The 20,653-nt window shown below is 22.2% G+C and overlaps 3 protein-coding genes across 3 annotated transcripts; 1 reads left to right on the forward strand and 2 right to left on the reverse strand.

Annotated features, from left to right (window-relative positions):
• Positions 1–3,814: 3,814 nt before the first annotated feature.
• PGO_050040 (variable surface protein) lies at positions 3,815–4,831 on the reverse strand (the record flags this gene model as incomplete). The annotated part of the gene is made up of 3 exons (XM_028686382.1): positions 3,815–3,982; positions 4,074–4,562; positions 4,811–4,831. 3 exons carry the CDS (start codon positions 4,829–4,831, stop codon positions 3,815–3,817), a joined length of 678 nt encoding a protein of 225 aa, XP_028542183.1.
• Positions 4,832–9,848: 5,017 nt separating this feature from the next.
• PGO_050050 (variable surface protein) lies at positions 9,849–11,279 on the reverse strand (the record flags this gene model as incomplete). Its single annotated transcript, XM_028686383.1, has 3 exons — positions 9,849–10,013; positions 10,148–11,104; positions 11,262–11,279. The coding sequence occupies 3 exons, from the start codon at positions 11,277–11,279 to the stop codon at positions 9,849–9,851; spliced, it is 1,140 nt and encodes a 379-aa protein (XP_028542184.1).
• Positions 11,280–16,506: 5,227 nt separating this feature from the next.
• On the forward strand, positions 16,507–18,360 carry PGO_050060 (variable surface protein; the record flags this gene model as incomplete). The annotated part of the gene is made up of 4 exons (XM_028686384.1): positions 16,507–16,533; positions 16,686–17,432; positions 17,586–18,080; positions 18,205–18,360. 4 exons carry the CDS (start codon positions 16,507–16,509, stop codon positions 18,358–18,360), a joined length of 1,425 nt encoding a protein of 474 aa, XP_028542185.1.
• Positions 18,361–20,653: the final 2,293 nt, after the last annotated feature.

Below are 20,653 nucleotides of genomic sequence, written 5' to 3' on the forward strand. Positions count from 1 at the left end.
AAGAAATTATAATTTTCTTATGTTTTTTATTCATACATAGGCGTCGTGTTAATGAATAAAGCATAAAATAAAAATTGTAAAATTTAATATATTTGATTCGCTTAACCTAAATTATAAAAAGTAAATATGTTTTAAAAAGTAAAAAAAAGAATCCATAATGTTATATGAACAAAATTTATGCATAATTACACATTTATAAAATTTTTATTGCGCTTCATTATTCCAAAAATATCATTGCACCTTGTCAAATTAAAGAGAAAGGAAATATCCTCTTACATGCACATGATTTAGTTTTTTTACTTTTATCACCATATATTAAGTTATCATGTGTGTCTCATTTTTTTTTTATAACATTTTTTGACGTATTATAACTTTACATTTATTTTAAAGATTTCTATTTCATGTACTTTTGAGTAGCTTTCAGTTAAAAGCTTATTATATATAAATATTTTTAATATATTAGACTACATTATACTTTTAATAAAAACTTTTCAGCATGTTTTCGAATATGATGAAAAGTGATTTCTTTAAATAAATATAACAATAATGATAATTATTTTCGCATCTTTTTTGTATATCTTTTAGTGATATATTATGGATTGGTTATTAAATTATATTCTAGATTCAGTATAACTCTTTTTACCTATTCACCGTATTTCATTAATAGATGCTTAATAATATAACATTCTAAATATAGTATACATTATTTATATTTTGTTAAGGTTGCTTAATTCATCCAAGGTATAATGCATGTATGCTGTTTCTTTTATTTGCTATTATTATTTAAAAATATAATCATATTTTTATATTAATGTGTGCTTAACCAAGTTGCAAAAATTATTTATAAGGCGGATATTTCTTATATATAATAATAAATAGCTTCCGTAAAACACGATTAACAGACGTGTCTTTTCTCAACCGATAAAGTGAAATGTTTGCAATTAATAATGCCCTGAATTTCTTTTTGCCTATGTCTAAAATTCAGAATGAAACGTGGATGTATTGTATTTATATTTGACTCTTTATATATAAATCTAATTGTGTGTCTTTTCTTTGATCTTCGAATTATCTTTTAATTTTATTTTTTCTAGTATTTTAGCATGTTTCCCCTACTAAAAATTATGATAATTCATAATTTCAAATTTTTTCTTTTTATCTGGCATTGCACAAATACAGTTAAAAGTAAGAATATTATAATTATTAAGATTTTTGTGAATTATCAAAAATTATACCTTCCATAATTAATGAGACTTTTGCTTTTGGAACAATTATCACATTGTGGACCGCTTTTATCAGTGATAATGTAATAAATATTTTCATAATAAATGTTCATTAGTTTTTAAATGCATCTTCATATGCTATAATAACCATAATATATTTTTGTAAAATATAACAATGAGTTGCTATCTATGGCCATATTATTGAATTCCTCAATATTAATTCCACAAAATATATGCTCAGATAGCTTAATTCTTTGAATTATGATTACTACTATGTAATTTAAATTCTTACAACATTCAACACTGTCTACATGATTACATATATATATTTTTCTCCTTATTTATTATTTCATTATATTTTTACACTTATACAACAAATTTATAATAATTTTGTTATCATTTTGAATAATAAAGGGTAAAATGACCCTTCAAGATTTTTTTTTTTTTCTCATATTTGCATTGTCTTTTCTTCAATGAAGTAATTCCAAATTTTCATTAGCATTCCTAAATCTAATAGCATAAAAAGGGGCACAAATATATATAGATAACATTTATTGAGTATATTCTTAGTAATAAATTAAGAAAAAATTTTATAAACTTAATTATCTCATATTCATATCTATTGCTACCTGTTTCCACTTTCTTAAGCAAAATATATGAAAAAAACTATTAACATATAAATATACATAAATTTCCATATAAAAATGCTTTCCCTAAAACTTTAAGTATTGGTATTAAAAGTACAGTTATACGTATATCTTATAAAATGCATGAAAATAACTTGTACATTTTTACATAAAATTAGGAAATAGTTGAGGGAAATATACTTAATTATTGGGGAAGAAATAAATGATTTTTATTAGGTATTATAATAGACAAATAAAATTATAAAACATATTTATTAGATATCCTTTTGGTTTAATGTTGATTACTAAAAGCACCGTATTAATACCTAATGCCATAAATTTATATTATTTAAATTTTCGTGTGACTAAAATATTTTCTTCTGAAAATCATCAAAAATTAGGGGTAAAGAATATTTTTCATAATTTCCGATATTTTATGTGTTGTAATAAGAAATATAAAAATTATGTGATTTGCATCAGACGACCCAGTATATTACACTAACATTTTCAATTATTGTGCTTAACACCAAATGTCTATTTATTACATTTTGAAAAAATATATATAAAATAAATAATAAATAATTATTCCATGTGTTAATATATCTAATGATACCAATATGCAAATGTTTATGATATATATTTAAGTTTAAAAATTTACAAATGTTTTATTTTGTTTAAGAATAAAGATTATTCTCTTTTCCCTAAATATACATAATTTAAACTTGATCATTTATTTATACAATTATTAAACTTTTCTTCTTTTACTTATTTTTTAGTGTCCCTTTTCATGTTTATATCGAATACCAGATTCACACATGTACACACATGTTTACAAATTAATGAACTTGTAATATAGGTCATTAGTTACCATATTTACATGGATTATTATTAATTCCAAGTTCATACTAAATTATATGTCATAAGGATGTTTTGGTTTTCAACAAGAACAAGAATAAATTGTTAAAACATTAGAGTAGCTTGTCATAGTTAACATAAGAATATAATACTCTATTATTGATATGTAAAAAAGGAAAAAAAATAATATAAATTAACAAAGATAAAAAAAAAAAAAAAAAAAAAAAAAAAAAAAAAAAAAATGAATAAATAAAATAAACTAATAACATAAATAAAGATTAATTCTAAAAGTAAAAGAGAAACATGTGTGAAATAAAAAAAAAAATTAAAAAAGTATTTTAATTTTATATATAACACAAGAATTGCATATAATGCGCAAGGAAAAAAATAATAACGCCTATGTTTAGAGTGTAATACATTCACCATAGCACCCATAACTAATTTTCTAAAATGCTATGCTATTTTACAGTGTTACTGATGTAAATAAATTTCTTATTATTCTTAAAAATAATTTATAGCTTTCTTCTGTTTTCAATATTTTTTATTGTTTTTCATCTCCATTTTTCAATTCAACAAAATTTTTAATATAATCGCATCGTATAATTACTGTCTTATTTATATCATTCTTTGAAAATTTCAGAGTTATTCCTATATAATTAAAGTATATTTATAATTGCAATGTTTCAGTTATATTGATGAAGTTTCATCTCATTGCGTGAACAAGGGCATATACCTTATTGTGTTTTAATCATTGATATTCTATCTAACATATTTTTATTGCCTTTAACCTATATCCAAAATATGATGGCTCCTATATTTAATTTTCTTTTTTTTTTTTTTTAATAATTTCAAAATCCCCTTTTAACTACATTTATTGTGTATTGAAAAGAATAAATAGTTTTTCATTGCATGATATTTAGTTTTCATGTGTCTGTCTGTTATATTTTACTGACTTATATGTTCTTATTTATTTTATCAACTGACCCTTAAAAAATTTTAATACTATAATCAAAGCAAAAGGTTGTTATATATTATGCCACAGTGTACCTGTAGTTATCCATAAAAATTCCTAGTTCATTGAATGGCCAAATATTGTATCCTTCTTTCCAAATTTTATAGTGGATCTTCCGAATCATTATCTAATAACTCATTCTTTATAAGATTGTAGTGATTATGGGCCAAATTTTTTTTTTTTAATTTCGTTTTATTTAACCTGCATCCAAAGGCTGTGGAATAATTATAGAATAAAAACATAGAATATATAATATAACAATTTTTTAACTAAAATTATTGTTATAAAATATTTATTCTTTAATTTCAGTTTTATTATTACTCTATGATAAAAAAAAAAAAAAAGGAATAAAAATGTCACCAATATTGTAGAAAGCATTATAGAAAGATGAAAATAATTTGAATTAAATATATTATGCATTGTTAAAATAAAATTAGAAGAAGCATCATTGGCCTCACTTGATGTAGAATGAGGATTTATTGAAACGTGTGCTCTTTCTTCTACGAAATCAACAGATACACCATCACTTGTTGGAAGAACCATAGAAATCTCGTGCATTACAATCCTATCATCTAGAACTACTGAATCTTCGCTTTTTCTTAACATTTGAAGGTCTAATTCTAATTTAATCATTAATGCCTTAGGATTGAGCTTTTCTAGACATTTAATATATGGAGAACAGTAATCATATACCCCTTTGCCTTCTTCACAACAGTAATATTCTTTGTCATCAAATATAGGAATAATATATTTAACATACTCTACATATTTTTTGCATTCGGTATAAATAGAATTGTTACAATTAAACTTTTCAAAGTTTTGAAAATAATAACACAAATCTTTTTCTTCCTATCATTGTTTCATATTAGCAGATTGATAGCATCTGGAAGATTCCTCCTTCAAATCGCTTGAAATAACATTTGCAACTAAATTAAAAAAATATTCAATAACATTATTGCTATATATCTTATCCAAGATGTTAAATTTTTTCCTTAATTCTTCAAAGAATCAATACTAAAATTAGTAGCAACTCGCCTTACGATCTTCATTATTTTGCATACTTGATATTTCTTTTAAATTTTTTAATATGTTTTTACAAAATCTTTTAATTCTATCATCGGAGCTTGTAATTTTCATTCATCCTTCATTTTCATCAGTTAATTTATCTTCATCATTCTGGTTTTTATATTTGTCATACGAAGGAAAACGTGAAAATAATTTTTCCTATTATTATGATACCCGAAGTAAAAAATATTTAATAAATAAATGAGTTCATTAACAAATGTATCCTTTAGGCATGTTAAAATTGTAAAGGATATTCAACAAATGACCATTTTATATAATCAGCACTTAAAAATACCCAATTGTTCTGTTCTAGTGTTCCAATTTTTTTAAAGCATGTTTATTAATTGAAGCAACAAATTTTGCAGAATAATAAATGTATACATTTCAAAAATATGTATACATGACTTACATCATTATGAATTTTCTTATATTAATTTTATGAACTAAGTATTTATTCCATGTAGTTTTGTTTTTACTGAAGATTCTGATTAAGCTACATTAATACAATTAATATAATTTAAGATAAGAATATTTTCTGCAATTGAGCAAACAATTAAAATGAATGGCAATATTATGTACAAAAACTTAAACAAATACAGAATAATTCTAGGATAGCAAATATATATAATTAACTCTACATACAAATTTAGTAAAAACAGTTATTCCTATCTGAATTGTCATTCAGGTTCTGTTAAGCGTATAACATGTTCCCCGAAATATAATGATTTAACATAAAAAATTAAAAAATGTTCTTTGCTGGTTGTATGAGAAATTCCACACTTTTAAAAACAACATTTGCAGTATTAAATGTATTTTATTGATACTATTCTTATGATAATATTATCATATTGTGGCAATTGTTAAAACAAATAATTAAAAGCATAGAGGTTTATTCACAAAAAAAATTGGATATATTCACATCAGAGAATAATTCATATATTTTAATAATATTATGAAAACGTTTATATTAGTTCAATTAAAAAATGAAAATCACTGGAAATTTGGAAAATATCACTCTTATTACTGAAAAAAGCAATATGGCATGTCCTTTAAGGAAAATAAGACTAATAAAAAATTAAAACTTCATATAATCATTAATTTTTTTTATTCTTAATAAAAAATTATTATTGTTCATCATTTATCCTTTATCATATATATGTGTATGTTCAGTACTATCATTGGTTTCCTGTTCATAGTTATTTAAAAGTAAATTGTATCATGTAACTATATATCTAATAATATTACAAATAAGTTCTATTTTTATATCATTTATATAAATGATTCACGTAATATATATTTGCAAAAAACCTTATTTATATACATTTTTTTTTTTACTATTAATGTGGAACTTAATATTTATTGCTTATACATATAATTAATGTTTGTAATAATTAACACCAAAAAGAATGTTCATCATAAACTATGTGATGTTTTATCTAAGAACAAAATTAAACTATAGGCAATAAGTTATATTTTGTAGATTACATGTTCAATAAATATCATTAAAGTAGCATCTTAACTGTAACTAATTTAAACATACATATATATATAACTTTGAATTGACACTTTTGTTCCTATAATGCAAAATATTGCTACGTAGTATAATATAATTTATAAAGTCAAGAGAGACGCATGGGTCATCCTAATGAGTAGTAACTGATGGAAAACTTAAAATTTTCATGTTTTAATGCGTAAGTAAAATACATTTATGTAATTTTTTTTTCTCAGAACGTGACATTTATTACATAATTAACATCAGTGTAATTTAAAATAATTATCCATTCATGCTATTGCAATACAAGTATGCAAATAGTGTGTATTATCTTTTCATGATTTTAATTTACTATATCTAATAACCTCTTTTGATATGTTTTTATTCTATATCATTAACTTGTTTAGCGTTTTCATAAATTAACACAGAAAAAGTTTGTTCTTTATGCAAATTTTTTTTTCTAAATTGTAGAGAAATATTGTTCCTTTGTATATGTCCTAGGCGAAAAAGAATAAAAAAGAAAAGTCTGCTTTTTATTTGCATAAGCAAAAGACCTTATAAGCAACGCAATTATATTTACAAAAAATTCAGAAGTAAATATTCCTTTTTGTTACATAATCAAATTTTATATATATAATAATTTATAATATTTATTATAATATTTGTTTAATTATGCTATATTCATTTTGTTAAGTATCATAAAAAAGGACCATTTGTTATGGTATCTAAGAGCACCATTAAGTAGCACAAAGAAGAAAACAAGTAAAATTGAACTTTAATTCAAATTATACTAGATTATGAATATTATATTCATGCGAAATAATATTTCTCTACAAACCGTGTGTTTATAGATTTGTGTGCAATGATTAAGTATGTTTTTTAATATACATGTTACCTTTATGAAAATAAAAAACATTTTTTGTTTTGTTCTTGATTTTAAATAAAATTAGGTTATGTTTTAATGATTAATAATATACTAACATTATAATATTCTATATATTATTACCTATTATTGTTGTTAATGTGCATTCCCAATTTCACTTTTTTTGTCAATACATATTAAAAATGTCTGTTTCTAGTAATAGTTATATTACTCATATAAGTTAGTCTCAATCTGTGATTTAATGGCACTCATTTTCCAATAACTGATTAGTTACGTATCGGAATTCATTAATATAAACGTATAATATATATATATGCATGAAATTACAATTTTTTTGGTTTCCTTCATGGTACTACATACTCGTATGACCCTGTTAAACTCATTGTATTTGATTAATTCATTGACAGTTTTCTTGAAGGATTATTGTAAAACGTATATATTCTTATTTTATTAGAAATAGTTCTCATGATTTATTATTAGTATATTATTCCTCTCTATAAACGCAAAAACAAAGTCATATTTTTTCTTACACAATTTACATTTACGAGCTTGTGTACATATATTATATATGCATTCTCAATATTTATAATTTATTATGGTTTAGTAGCACATTCCTCAATATACTGTGTTTTAATCTTATTAATATTAAAATAGTGGATATGCCCTAAAAAATTAATGTCTAATATACAGATTAACACTAAACTTTCAGTGACATACAAATCAATTTTCAATTCTGGATTTAATTGTTCTTTGGACAATGCCGTTCATTGTTATTTAATTATAATATAATTTATACCAAAATATATTAATAATATGTTTTAAAAACATGAGTTTGTTATATAAATTTATTAAAATTTATGATAAATAAAATTCCATTATAATAGTTAACTTCTCATAAGAAATATTTTTCATGAATAATTTTTTCCTCCCTAATATTACAGATGCCTATGTCCGATTGTAGTCATCAGATAAGCGTATTTATATTATTAATAGTCCATTCCTCATTTTATTGATTCTGTAATATGTTAAAATGCATTCAGCTTAATTTTAAAATAACCCTTAACAAAATAAGCAATAAGCAGACACCTGTGACCTTACACACAGATTCTTTATTTTTTTTTTTTTTAGTTCTACTAAGTTCATAACAAAGTACGAATAGCATATAATATACTTAAATGAATAACACGCTTCTGTAATATTATTTATAACCTATTTGCAATTGCCCCTTACTGTATTACATACTACAAAGTACAAATATAAGGTATTATTATATAAAACACCAATAAGTACTTAAACATTACTTGAACAATGTAAATTATCCACAGACATTATATCATGTTGAAAAAATATAAAATGCGTTATTGCACTTTTATTCATTTGAACCAAGCTAATAAAAGTGAATGTAAAAAGTAATATTATTATATTCTTAATGGAGTATACATAGTTTTGTAATTTCGAATGCATTAAACAGAAATTTTACTCTTCCAACAAAAAAGGTAAACAATATATTTTTATAAACAACGACAAGCATGAATGATATATTGTTTTGATGACATATAAAATATATATGATATTATCCCTTTGACGAAAATAAATATTTCCCTAATGTAATATTCGCTTTGAAAACTAATTTTACAAATTGTCTAATAATCATTTAAGTTATACATGTTTCATTTTATTATGTGATAAAGGTAAAAAATAATAATAAAATAATTACATTGTATAATATGTATAAAAACAATATATAAAATGACATAATGTAATTACAAAAAAGATTAATAAACAAATTTTCTTATTTAAGGAATTATGTATAAGAAAATAAATGTACCTAAGCAAAAAAAAAAAAAAAAAGGTATACAACGTACTTAGCTCTTTTAAAATTTTAATGTGTAAGCATATATATACAGATCGATTATTATATAAATTTTTATAGCAAAAACATAGATTTTATATATTTTTTTTTAATATAATAAAACTTGTATACACCCATTTCTTAATATATTTTTTTATATTTCCTACTTTTATTATTTTAAAATTCTGTACATCTTATTTGTTTTCTTTCATGTATCACACATTTCTTTATAATATTACTCTCAATATTTATTAAACATTTTGAGCTATAAAAAATTCATAGAAAGCCATCAATATTCTTTTCCAAATGTAATTCTTCTCATAATTCCAATTTGTTACATTTCCCATTCTTGACAAAGGATGCTTTAATGACTGCCTTTATTCTTTATTATTATATATGCTAAATAATTGTATTTTTTTAAATCATACATATAACGTACCTATATTCCAAATCTGCTAAATATTTATAAGTTCTAACTTATATAATATTGTTTTTATTTCTTAAACTTATCTACATGTTCCATTGTAGAAACTATTAATTTGTTACATTTTTACCATTCTATTTTACTGACATGTTCATATGTATATTTTTTATGTGTTGAAATGTTTTGTATTATTAAAAATGCTCTTACTTCATATTCATTAAACCCAATGTGTAAATTCTTTAATCAATATATCAATGTCCTTTGCATTATTACGTATATGTAACATTTGTTAAAAAGTTTTATTACATTTCCTCTACGTAGAATCCATATAGGTAAAAAAGTTATAACCATATTTAGTCTTTATTAAAACCTGTTGTGTTTATACTCAGTACTACCTTTTCTTATTTTGGACAAATGATTTACTTAGAAGAGTACGTTACGTTATAAGCTCCCCCATTTGCATTAGTGACTAAAGATTTATCACTTCCATATAATATTACAATATCTTCATAACCAATGTTAGGTCCAATCCATCTTCTTATTTTTGCGCGTGTGCGTAAAAATGATCTTTTCAATGGTGTAAACTAACAAATAAATTATATAAAAATATCACATACAGATCATTTTTACTATATTAATAAAGGGAATTAAAAAAAATATATATTATAGAATAAAAATACAAAATAATATTATTTTTAAATAATATTTATATATTTACCTTATATAAAATATTAAAAATTAAAAATATTCCAAGCAACAAAATCATATATGGTATAAGGAAATCATATACAAAATGCATTCCATCCCACATTAAGCGGTATAAATAGTTATCATTGTTACCCGAGTTAATATTTTCATTTACACCTAATTCATCTTCTACACCGGGTGAAATTAAATTTTGTTCAAGTTCTTCAGCTTCAAGTTCATCCATAATATGCTTATATAAACCATCATTTCGTAAATCCAGCCTTTTTGCCTGTACAAATATGTTATAAACGTCTACATAGCAGGGGTTATATCTATAAGTAAAATAAATCAAAGGTCCCAGTGATATAATCATACCAGAAGGACGATATTTCATATAATCATCAATATATCTTTTACAAGTATAATTATCATCTTTGCATGAGTCTCTCCAAGTGTAATATATTGGGATTCTTTGTCTAAGGTAATCAAGATATTTAGGGCATGATTCTTTTGTCTTATAAATAATTTCTTTCCTCATTTTACCAAAATCTTCAAAAAAATCAAATAAATCCTTAACTTCCTGCAAAAAACCCATGTCACTATACAAATTATAGTCCGGAAGGCACTTAAAATCATTTCCAGTGAATTCCTTTTTAACAATGCTTTCCCACACTTTTTGAAGATTAGTAATAATATTCTTTAATTCCCTAAAATTTCCATTAGGTTGAAGTTTCTTAAATACTTCATCATGTAACCAATAATTTAAATCATAACAGTGTTTTTTTCCGAATTCATCCTTAGCAGGGTGCTTCTCATGAACAAGTGAGATATTTCTACTTAGTTTTTTAAATAAATCATTAATCCAATTATACTTTTTTGTTAATTCAGATATTACTTCGTATTGTCCGACATATTTTTCTATATCCGTATCCTTTTTCAGCTGTTCGTAAAATAGATAAGAAGGTGCATCGTTGAATACAACTCTAGACTAAAAATTAAAAGGGGAAAAAAAAAATATATTTATATATGTTTATTATTACGCAAGTGCATATTTTCCTTGTGCAATATTTTATTCTTATTAATAATTAATGGCAGATTATAATAAGTTACAAGAATATTATTTAACAAAAAAAATTAATATTTACTGGCTCTTCTGTCTTCATGAGTAGGATATATTTTTTTCTAAATTAAATGTCCGTGTTTTTCACAGAATTTTAACATTTATACTTAATGAATTGTTCCATATTTTTTTAAAATTAAAAATATTATTTGTAAATATCCAATTTCTTATCATTTATTTTTTAAGCAGTTGTATAAAACTTTCTTAATAAGAAATAAGACAATGTTTTATTAATGCATATATCTCTAATAATAAAATTCTTTTAAATTGTACCCAATAATTGTGTTATAAAAATCCGAGTAACATCCCTGTAATTGTATACATACATTAATCTGAATGATAGAAAAAATTAAAAAAAATAAAAAAGGTGAAATATTCCACAAAACTACATAAAAGAAAATTCTGATTAAAATCGGTTCAAAAACTTAAATAGAATAATAAAACGTAATATGCATATATAATAACATGTACTTATATTTTGTCATGATGATTCAATGTTTTCATACCTTGTTAATGGAAAGGAAAAGACTTTATATTATCAACATGTCAGTAATTTTTTTTTATCAAAATAGTGGTGAATTCAAAAACATTATGCCATTCACAATAAGCATTCGATCTATGTAACGTATAGGCAATTGTATTATATTTAATTTTAATATAACTGTAAAATTTATTCTTAATTGTAGTGTAATGGTTAAGCGGAGTTTCCCACGATGTTAATATTTATCTTAATATTATCGCATAAAGAAATTATATAGGAATAAATAATTTTATATATAACAAAATAATACAAGCACTCTTATTTAAAATAAAGATGTCATACACATACTTTAAATGGAATAAGTATTTTAAGATAAACAATTTAACACAACGTGCTTATATGTTTAACGTTATACTCAGTAGTAAATACATGTATGTAAAAATTACTTTCATTTTAGTTTTAAACATAATTACATATATATATATATATATATATATATATATATATTATCAATAAGCTGAAAAAATAATAAAAAATTTAGAACCTTTTTACATTGCTCATAAAATATATTTTGTGCACTTTTAATGTAACACATTTAGAATTTATTCTGTATTTATTATTATATTATATATTCACTAAAATTTAATTTTCGTAAAGTCATAATTTTCAACTATCATTCCTTTAAGATATGTGTGTGTAAACTCTTCCATTAGTATAAATAATTAATTTTTTTTCACCTTAATGCAATATAAAGTTGACATTTTAATTGTCAGTGATGTTGTTCTTTTATTATCTTATTACCTTAAGAAAAATTATTCATTTGTTGCTTTTTTTATCAGAAAAATTCATTAACAATAAATAATTATTAGCTTATAATCAAGGTAATAAAACAAAACATTCTGGAATGTTTTTTCTCATCTTAGGAAAATTTTATATTGTATAATGCGCAAAAATAAAAGATAAAAACTACCCATCTATGGCAAATACATATTTTCGTCATTACGTCGAACATACAAAATAATTATATCATACTAAGAAAATGTATATTAATATATTTTTTCTCTTTAAATGTGTAATATCATGTGAATAATTATTAAAAAAAAAATTATTTTAGTTTTTTGGCTATGCTTATAAATTATTAATATAACAAAAAATATGCTTGTATATATTTTTTAAGCTGAAATTATTTTCCCCTTTATTTGTATAAGAAAATTATATTATATCCCCAACGAATTTAATCTGTCATTTATAAAAATTACATAATTCTTAAAATATGCTTTACACTAATATATGAAATTTATGAATATATAGAATTATACCAGTTTTCATATTAATAAGACTTTTCCAATGAGATTGATAACTGTGAATTATTTTTTTCTTAATTTATTGATGTCGTGTCTTTCTATGCTTCTTAATTTTTCTAGAATATATATGGGGATCAATGAATTGCCAAAAGCAATTATAAAGAATTTTGTATTGTAATAATACCAGAGTTCATAACATTTTTTTTTCCAAAAATTAAATAACTATAAAAATGTATTTTTATAGTTTGAGTTATTCATTATGCTGTAATAAATTTTGCTTCATACGTGTATAAAAAATATTTTTGTTATAGATGTAAAAAAAAATTTCCTTGGTCTTTTTTTTCATATAAATGTTAATAACATGGATCCTATAAATATTTTTATTTAAATTTGTTCACGCTGTATCTACGCATATACTTTTGTTTTCACATATTTTCTTATTTTTAGTAATATTAAAAAAATAGAGGAGAATATATGCTATATATTTTGTTAATTCTAGAATGTAGCATGATAAGGTATTTTTTTTGTGGACTTCTTTTTTTAACATATGAAATTGCATAACATTTTTGAATTTACGTCTTTATTATGGTAAAGACACATTAAATAGCAAATATCTTATATCCGAACAAACTCATTTTTAAATATATATAGTGTAGTTCACAACAAGAACCATTTTTTATTTATATCCTAGATCCTTTTCATGATATTGCCTTATCTATGCCTTTTTGATTTCCTTTCTGTAAATAAGTCCTTATAGAAAAAATATGGATATTTCCAATTTTATTCTTTAAAATTAGAGAATTCAGGCATTTTTTTTATATGGTAAATATTTATATAACCATGATATGTATTTACATTCATATTAAACTATATATTATAATCCAGAAAAGTATAAATATTACAGCGCAAATTTACATTTGTTTTATTATATACCCTACAATGTCTTACATCATGTATTATTACAATTAAGTGAAATATGTTTTTTAGTAAAAATTTTGTCATATTCCACTTTTGAAATACACTACTTGTTTATATAACTACATTGTAGTTTCAAATGTGAATTCTTATGATTCCTAATTTGTAATTTTTCATGTATAACCTACAAAAAGTTGTAATTTAGCTTAATGTTGCCTAATAAACAATGAAAAGTCTAACTATTAAAAATTTATGTTTTAGCATGAAAATGAAAAGTGACTTAATGTATAAATGTATTTAGTTCCATTATTTTGCATATACATATAAATATATATATCAAAAGTGTTTATCATTTTGTTATAATAATTTAAGGCTCAGGACAATGAGACAACATCCCCATTTATATATTGATAATATATATTTTAGTTTCGGTAAACACTTAGAGATTCAAAATTTAACATTATGTTTCAATTATAATTAAACCATAGAATTAGTTGTAAACGTATTACAATCCACGTTTGTATTTAACCTTTTTTACAGCATATAATTTTAGGGCGCGGTTGTTGATTATTCAACAAGCGAGTCCCTTGTTAACATAGATATTTGAAAGGATAATTATCTAATTGTTTTAATAGAAAAAATCTCGAATATATTAGGTATGATAACTTCAACGTACTTTATAAAAAATTTCTAGAATATTTTAAGGGTATGTTTTTCATCCATCCTTCCACTACAAAATCAAATGAGTCTAACAAATAACTTGAAATCATAAATTTTTGTATAAAATATGATTTAAGGATGTAAACCATATCCTATTAAAATAGTAATGATTATAGCACTATTTAAAAAATGGCTGTGAAAACTCAAAACCCAAAGAAAAAGTTACTAAACAAAAAGTATTGTATAGAAAAAATGATAAAATATTTACATAAGAAATAATGTATAATAATAGAATACTAGATAGTATATTAGCAAACATTTTATGCGATTTAAAATAATATTAATTAATCTAATTACAAACGAATAAACTCATAATACATGATATTCGATATTAACAGATATATTAGCACATATCTAGGATGTAACCATATGTTAATAAACAATGATCTAACAAAAGAAACAAAATAAATCCAAGGTGTTAAATATTTCTCGTATTAAAATATATAATATTTAGTTACTTTATATTACAATAATTTCGTTGTGTTTTATTTTGTAAATAGAAAATCTAAATTAAATTTCTCTCACCAAAATAAATAATATTATATGTACTTCTGTTATACATAAAAAGTAAAAATACAATACGTGTTATAAAAAAAAAATAAAAAATAAAATTATCAAAAGTTATAGACAATAATTTATATAACAATATCCCACAGTTAAATATATATAATAAATGTATTGTAAAATTAATATCTATGTCTGTAATGATATTGTTTAATTCAAATTTCATATAACTTGACAAAAAACATAACTGTACCCAATAAATATGATGATTAAAAAAAATAATATAGAATGAATAATGGTTATTTTTATATTACATTTATATATGTGAGCATACTATTGCAACAATTCTTTTGAAATAGCTTTTTATAAAAGAATAATTCTAAACTTGATATATACAAATTAGTTACATATATAAAAATATAGATTTCTGCGCATTTATAATATAAAATTGCATTCAACGTTAACCTAATGCTAAAAATTATATAATGTTAAATTGTTTTTATATGTTATATATCTTATTCAGATATAATTCTTCAAAAATATGATAATTCATTATAATAAGGTACATTCATGTTTTATATAAGAAAAATGAAATTGCTAAGCCCTAATATGCTATATTATCTAGCCTTTTCTCCTAATTGGCATTTCTTGGTGATTGTGCACTATAGAAAATTTTCATTAATATATTATAGTAAAACAGAGTAATTTTTTTTTATTTATTTTATATTTTTATAATTGTTAAATTTAACGTAAGAATAATGCTTTCTCACATGTTTACTGTTTAACTAATAAAAAAAAAAACCATGAATTATTAAAAACTTATAATAAATTAACCCATTTACTTAAATTGTGTTATTTAACATTCCTAAAATGGAATACTAATTTATCAACAAATGTCTTTTATTGTTTCCCCACGTCTCTTTATATATATGAATATTTCAATAAAACATAATTACTCATTAATAACTTCAATGATATTTAAAGCTCCCATTTTTAGTTATTTAAACTTATCCATTTTGTGTTGTTTAGCATATTAATGGAATACACTAATGTAACACTTTATTCTGTTAAAGCGTGTTTTTCCACCATATTATGGTCTTAATTTTTATTTTCTTCTCATTTAAATTTATTTATTCTACAAAATTCATATAGTACTAAAGTGATTCTTTTTTAAGTAAAAACTGTAGTAATAGTTGTAACATTAATTTAAATCTGAAGTTTTATTAAAAAGATATTAAATATGACATATCCGTGAATTATACACTTTAATTATTGGTGCAAATTGCTTATACACAATAATCATTAATTTCGCCTTTTATTTAAACTGCATATGACAGAAAAAAAAAATGCCTTCAAATGATCAAGAACCAGATGTACTTCTGCACTAATTTTTTATATTATAGAAATATTTTTTGCCTCAAATATTAATACTATTATAGACATAAAGAAAAGTCTATTTTTTTTTTTTTTTTTTGCAATTTCATTTTATTTATTTGTATAATTTAATTTTTCAACTTATCTTTAGTATGACATTTTTAAGGATTCATGGATCTATGAGGTTAAGGAAGATGATGTTTCAAATTCGTTCGAAGATACAAATATTGCTACTTCATTTTGTGAAAATATTGAATCGAGCAACGGAGTCTCGAAAAGTAACTTGATTAGTCTATGTGAGAATTTTGTGAAACACTACTTATATATATCTGATGAAGATATTCTTGCAACAATTAAATACGATAATATTAAATGTTTTAAATTGTTGAACTATTGGTTAAATGATAAATTAAGGAAAATGGATACTACTGACGAAATTAGACAAAAATTTTGCAGACATATAAATAACAATAAAAAAAATTTTGACTTGGAAGAAAATTTTAAAAACAATATAATATATGCTATAGATAAAGAAGATTTTGATAAAATGCAATTACTATATCGATTATACGATAATTATTATAAAATTTTTGGTAAAAATATTAACGATACTGAGAAAAAAAACTGTTCCATATATGTTTCTGCTTGCTACAATGATTATAAAGAGGGCTTACAAAAATGTTCAAATGAAAATACAAGAGACATTAAATTATGTGATGCACTAAAAAATTTTAGAGATTTATATGAAGAAAATAAATTAAAAAAAACATTATGCAATGATTCACATTTAAAAGAATTATTGGATTTAGAATCATTACACTTAATAAATGAAAAAAATATAACTAGGAGTGAAGAAATTATTTCCCCAGTAAATGTACATATATATGCATCACACATAGTGTACCTTTGAAAGTGTATTCTAATTTTTTATAAATTTATTATTCTTGTAATGTTACATATATATATTTTTATTTCGAAACAAATTTATAATATATTCATTAATGTAAACACTTATACATTCGTATATATTATTTTTTCTTTTTACTTTTAGTGCGATGCTTTTTTTAAAAAATTAAATTCAGAATACTATTATGATATATTTGATGGTTATGATTATGAAAATAAGAAATTAGAATTATTTAAAGTCATCAATGACTTTTATAAATGTTATTTAAGTATTAAAAATACTAATCCTGCAGAAGCAATTAGTCATCGCGCATATTTTAGATTGTTTGTTTATGAATACGTTGACCTATATCATGAAATTAAAAGTGAATGTTCTTCTAATGGAGATATAAAATCTTATTGTTCACACTACAAAACCTACAAAAGATTATATGAGAAGGAAGATAATTCCTATTTTGAAAGAGGGAAAAGACCAGAAGTCAAAAAAAAATTATTTAATCAACAGTCCATACAGTTAGAAAAACCAATAAGTACGTCTGGTTACATTTATGATGATGCTTCTAATACAGCTATAACACATCCTATAATATCGATTTGTGCATTCCTAGGAACATTTTTTATTTTATTCATTTTATATAAGGTAAATGATAACACCATTATGTTATGTAAATAGTATTTAAGCGTCGTCATAAGATTTATATATGAAAAATTATTACTACAACAACATTTACATTTACAAATACGCAATGTAATATTGATGTTAGTTTACTCCTTTAGGTTCATACTTCCGAATTAGCATTAGAAAAAAGAAAAGATGGAAGGGTGTTAAAATCAAAACTAATCGATCTTCTTCTCCACCATCTGAATATGAACTTATAAATTTTAATAGGAATGCATATGGAATATTATATCATTCTTAATAAATTTTAATCGCAAGTACATTTGGTATCTACAAGACACTTTTACAGATATAACATAAATACACAAAAAATAAATTACGTGTAATTCTATTAAAAAAAAAATATAAAATATAACGCTAAATAAATAATTATATTATAATACACAAATTGAAATTATAACAAAAGTGTAAATCATTTTATATTGTTCTGTAAAAAGAAAAACAGGCACACCCTTTTATGAAAAAAGAATGATATCCTAGACTATTCATTAATATACTAAAAGAATCATAACAAAATAAATATTTTTTTGTATCCATAAGTTATGCACATATACATTGGTATGTGACAAAAGTAGAAAATGTATATAAAATAGGTAATGCGAAATATCTTTATATTACATTGTCGGTATTACAAGTAAATATTAAATAAGTTGATATACACTCTATGAACTGTTAATATTAATTAAAAAATTAATGCCGTGTTTGCAGAAAAGTGAATAGTTAAAAAAAGTAAAATAAAATTTCCACATATAATTTTAGCTTATAATATGAGGAACGTAAATATTAATGGATGGAATGCACTTTTTTAAACTAAATAGAATGTCGTCTTAAATTTTTTATAATAAATAGAACTTCCAAATGAAATAACTAATGATGAATAATAACATATATGAAATACAAGATTAGCATCCTTAATGGGAAATATAAATAAAAAAAAAAAAAATTTCTAAAGAATAAAGTATTTCGTAGTGTAATAAGTATGCTACGAATAATGCATGCAGAAGTATATTTGTTTATTTGTAATGCAGAGGTGTATCTTTTTGTATTAAAGCAATGGACGAATAAAGAAGATAATAATAAATATATGAACATAAAAAAAAATAAAAATTTGTTTTAACTTACAAGTATATGTATTATTTTTAAGATAAAATTTTACTAATAGTGAAACGGAAAGAAAATATACTAATGATATACCTGAGTTTGTAAAGAACAACATTATAGCTATAAATATTAAATATGTTATTGAATATAAAAATGTAAAAATAACGCTTGTTTCAATTGACAAAGTCTTTTTTTTTAACATAGATCCTTGCATCCAAAAAAGATATGTAAGAATAGTTATATGTGTACATAAAAAACAGTAGAACTATCTTTATAAGGATAATTGGAAAATATCAATAGACATGGGAAATAATAAAGTAATATAATATATCTCATATTATTAAACAAAAATAATATATTTAGCCAAAACAAAGTAAGTAAAAATTTACATATTATTTACATTGCATGCTTCTAAAACATAGCGAGGTACAATAATTTTTTTAAAAAAATATATGTGAAAATTTACAAATTAGTCGTATATATATTAATAATATGGAAACAATGACTCGTCTAAGATGTGCTAATTTCAATTTATTAGCATATGCATGTATTAATATATTTAAAATGTAATATAAAAGAATATACACAATATAAAAATGTCATTATTAACGGTAAAGGAATATATACACATATGTCTAAACTGAAAAGAGTTTACAATATTGACTTATATATTTTTTTTTAATTTTCATTATATCAAATATATATTTCGTAATTAATTATTTATTTATATAACAAAAATACAATAATATATTTAATGCATATGACTTTAGTAGCAACACTATTTCCTTAAAGAAGAATATTCCTTCCCTATATGCATACAAATATGTTAAGTGTGTAGGAAAACAATTAATGTACTACAATGTATTGCTGTATAAGGAACCTACATAATATAATAATTAATTTTTGAGTTACTATTTATAAATTATCGAAATTAAAAAAAATGTATTTTTTTTGTATTCACCTTTTTCATTGTTAATTTTATTTAAAATATTTAATTTTTGTTTATTGAGTTATTTTATTATAATGTGGATAGAAAAACCGTATTTGAAAAATAAAAATGATGTTTTATAATTCAACCGTTGTATGGAAAATGTCGATATATATATTATCTCAGTAATAATGCGGATGACCCATCATTTTATTATACTCGCTTTTTTTGTATATTTATTCCTCTTGAGATGAGTAAACTATTTGTTTTATAACATTGCGTTTATTATTTTTTTAAATGTTACTTATTTATTTTTATTATGTATAGTTACATTTATCCAAATATTTTTATTAAATGCTGTATTATGTGATTTTTAATAATCATACGTGGATTGCCCACACTCTCTTCAACGTTGTTTTACCCTTATAGAATAATTTCTGACATATATTTTCGTAATTTTTCTTACCAATGCAAGACATCTATAAATCGATGATGTTATAATTAA

This window comes from Plasmodium gonderi, assembly GCF_002157705.1.
Source record: "Plasmodium gonderi DNA, contig: Pgo-contig_0, whole genome shotgun sequence".
Taxonomy (NCBI): domain Eukaryota; phylum Apicomplexa; class Aconoidasida; order Haemosporida; family Plasmodiidae; genus Plasmodium; species Plasmodium gonderi.